Below are 3,583 nucleotides of genomic sequence, written 5' to 3'. Positions count from 1 at the left end.
AAAGCCACGATTTATCAAATAGGATCTGGCGAAGAATGAGTACTAGTATTTGTGAAAAGATTTAGCATCGCCACGTGGAAACTAGACCAATTGGAGTTTCTTGTCGGTAGTTTCTTGTACTCTCATTTTCTGCATGCTGAGAGTTACATTATATACTGACAAGATATATGGTGAACTTGCCCCTTATTTATTTATTTAAATGCAGCATTATTTACTCAATTATAATAAAAAAAAATCTACTAATTAACGACTAACGAGATCTTGTGAAGCTAGAAGTTGCACAAGACCACCTAAAGGGAAGCACTGGCTGCTGATTTATTTATGAGACAATTACACGTTTCGTGTTCTCGTCTTACTAACTATACAAGTCCAAAGCTCTGCCTCTCAAATTGTGAGTAACATAAACGAGCTTTTGTTATGAATTTAATTCCTAATTTTTCAATTCTATAATTATGACTATTTACTTTTTATGATTGATATATATTACTAATATTTCTCATATTTTACCTTTTCAATAAAATATGAATCAAATAAAATTAACTCAAATGATAGAACTTATCGATAGGTAGGATATCCTAAAGTTCTAAAGCATCGTTGTATAACAACGAATTAACTTATACTATTGTTTTTAGTTATATAGATTAATCTTCAAAATTAAACATCCCTTAAGGTAAGATAATAAAATTGGGGCTACTGCAAAGCAATCAACAATAATCTGGATAAGATATTTCCTTTAGTGAAGCTGAAATCCTTGATGCGGCATAGCCTGCACTAGAGCAGATTAGCATCTATATAACCTATTAATCTATTTTAAACGTTAGATCAGCAAAAATGCAGCCTCCTTATTCAATTTATCTGATTCTCTTCTCATTTTTTCTTTGGGCAAATGATGCTTCATCCAAAAGATCCACATACATCGTCCACATGGACAAATCCTCCATGCCTAAAGCATTTTCCAGTCACCATTATTGGTACTCTTCCCTTCTCAAATCAACAGCTCCGGCACCACTAGGCGCCGACAAACCCGAGGTGAAGTTTATCTACACCTACGACCATGCCTTCCATGGATTCAGTGCAGTGCTGTCCGGAGATGAAGTCGAAGCCTTAAAGAAGTCAGTTGGCTTCATTTCTGCCTACACGGATAGCATTGTTACTCCAGACACCACTCATTCCTCCAAATTCCTGGGCCTCAATACTGCTGCAGGGCTTTGGCCAGCATCCAATTATGGCAAAGATGTCATAATCGGAGTTATCGACTCCGGCATCTGGCCGGAGAGTCCGAGCTTCAAGGACGACGGAATGACTGAGATCCCCAGTAGGTGGAAGGGGGTTTGCGACGGCGGTGAAGATTTCAATTCATCACTGTGCAACAAGAAAATCATCGGAGTCAGATACTTCAATCAAGGGTATCGAGCATCAGATCCTGATCGAGAATTAAAAAATTCAGCTAGAGACGATGAAGGACATGGCAGCCATGTCTCGTCCACTGCTGCCGGAAACTTCGTGGAGGGAGTTTCCTTCTTCGGTTACGCCCCGGGAACTGCGAGAGGGATGGCTCCACGAGCTAGGCTGGCGGTGTACAAGGTCCTCTGGGGAGGAGCCGTGTCATCGGATTTGTTGGCTGCAATCGACCAGGCGGTGGCCGACGGAGTCGATATACTCTCCATTTCTATAAGTAGTACTGAAAGAGAGCTGTATGAGAATCCTCTGTCCATAGCGAGTTTTGGTGCGAGGGAGAAGGGAATCATGGTTTGTCTGTCGGCAGGGAACCGGGGGCCGAGTTACGGGACCATACGGTCAGGTATCCCGTGGGCTGTGGTAGTGGCGTCGGGGACTGTTGATCGTTGGTTTGCAGGGACATTGACTCTCGGCAACGGCAAAACCATCATTGGATGGACCACTTTCCCAGCGAGAGCCGTCGCGAGAGACTTGCCACTCGTTTACAACCAGACCTTATCTGCGTGTGACTCAACAGAATTACTAGCTGAAGCACCTGCTTCGAGTATCATCGTCTGCAATTTGACCATCGTCAATTCATACTTCGATAGTACCATCACATATCTAACCCAGTCCGAGTTCCGATCTGCTGCTGTCATTATTTCTGAAGATGTCAGTATATACCGATTTACTTCGTTTTCTTTCCCTGCGATCGTAATCAGCCCAACAGAAGCGCGAGATATGATCAATTACGCATCAAACAGTGGTTCCCCAAGAGCAACCATCGATTTCCAACAGACAGTTCTGGGAAGAGAGCCGCGAGCTGCTCCAGCACTATCGGATGATTCATCAAGAGGGCTGGCACCCAGCTACGAGGGTATCTTGAAGCCCGACATAATGGCACCGGGAGTGTCCATCCTAGCAGCCTTCAATCCTCAAATCACGGCCACAACACTTTCTAAGAACATACAACTTTCCAGCCCATACACACTTCTCTCGGGGACATCCATGGCATGCCCTCACATCTCGGGAATCGCCGCGCTTCTCAAATCTGCGCACCCTGATTGGAGCCCCGCAGCCATCCAGTCTGCCATGATGACCACTGCCAATCCTCTTGATAACTCAAACCAGCCCATCAGGGAGCAGGATAATTTGGTTGCCTCACCACTTGGCATCGGGTCGGGTCAAGTTGATCCCAACAGGGCTCTCGATCCGGGCCTAGTCTATGATGCTTCCCCTCAAGACTTGGTGAATCTGGTGTGCTCAATGAACTTCACTCCCAACCAAACTCAAACAATCATAAAGTCGAACTACAATTGCTCCAATCCATCCTCCGACCTCAATTATCCATCATTCGTGGCTCTTATTCCTGCTTCAGAAGCTGGAAGGACGTCAAGTCAAAGATTTCAAAGAAGTGTGACGAATGTGGGGGAGGGTGCAGCCACCTATAAGGTTATGGTGGAAGCACCGGTGAACACCACGGTGACAGTTAGACCTCAAACTTTAGTGTTTGGTAAGAAATACGAGAAGCAGAGGTATTCTCTTACGATTCGGTATAGCGGCGATAGATCTCTGGTCCGAGACGGTGCAGTGATTTGGATAGACCAAGCCGGTAAGTACAGAGTAAGAAGTCCGATTATTGTCACTGGCGCAACTGACAATTTCTGATAGCTAGCTTTTACGATCATCATTTTAGTATATGATTTCTATTTGTATCTAAATCTCTTGAATACTTGTTTATGGCTTGTAAAGTAATGCTGTAGGCCTAAGGCGTAATGTAATGGCATTATTATGAGAATAAACAGATCTTTTGTTATATATTTTGCTAATGCGATTTGAATATTAGGCGCAGTTTGTCGATTTTTAATTATTTACTTTGGACTTGTTTCTGGTGATGCTTAGTTTCAATAGCTTTTGAAAATGTGATATGTGGAGTATGTTTCCGAAAGCAACTTCTTCATTACCAATATTATGTCATTGGCTGTCTTTAGTAAGTAACAAATGTACACTGGTTGCCCTCTTTACATAATTGTAACTATCACTACAAAAAAAGTTTCTACTAGTAACATGAGATCATTTGGTAGCTATTATGCATGTCACAAAAATTAGTGACATTTGAAAATGTAACTATTAGTGTATATAAAAC

General features: G+C 42.7%; 1 protein-coding gene across 1 annotated transcript; it reads left to right on the top strand.

Moving 5' to 3' along the window:
• The first annotated feature begins 720 nt into the window (after nucleotides 1-720).
• On the top strand, nucleotides 721-3,248 carry LOC130998396 (subtilisin-like protease SBT3). The gene has a single exon (XM_057923816.1). The coding sequence runs from the start codon at nucleotides 832-834 to the stop codon at nucleotides 3,103-3,105; it is 2,274 nt and encodes a 757-aa protein (XP_057779799.1). The 5' UTR covers nucleotides 721-831; the 3' UTR covers nucleotides 3,106-3,248.
• The last annotated feature ends 335 nt before the right edge of the window (nucleotides 3,249-3,583 follow it).

Source organism: Salvia miltiorrhiza, chromosome 1, assembly GCF_028751815.1.
Source record: "Salvia miltiorrhiza cultivar Shanhuang (shh) chromosome 1, IMPLAD_Smil_shh, whole genome shotgun sequence".
Taxonomy (NCBI): domain Eukaryota; kingdom Viridiplantae; phylum Streptophyta; class Magnoliopsida; order Lamiales; family Lamiaceae; genus Salvia; species Salvia miltiorrhiza.
Note: the sequence above shows the minus strand (reverse complement) of the source record. Positions and strands in the feature narration are given on the sequence as shown.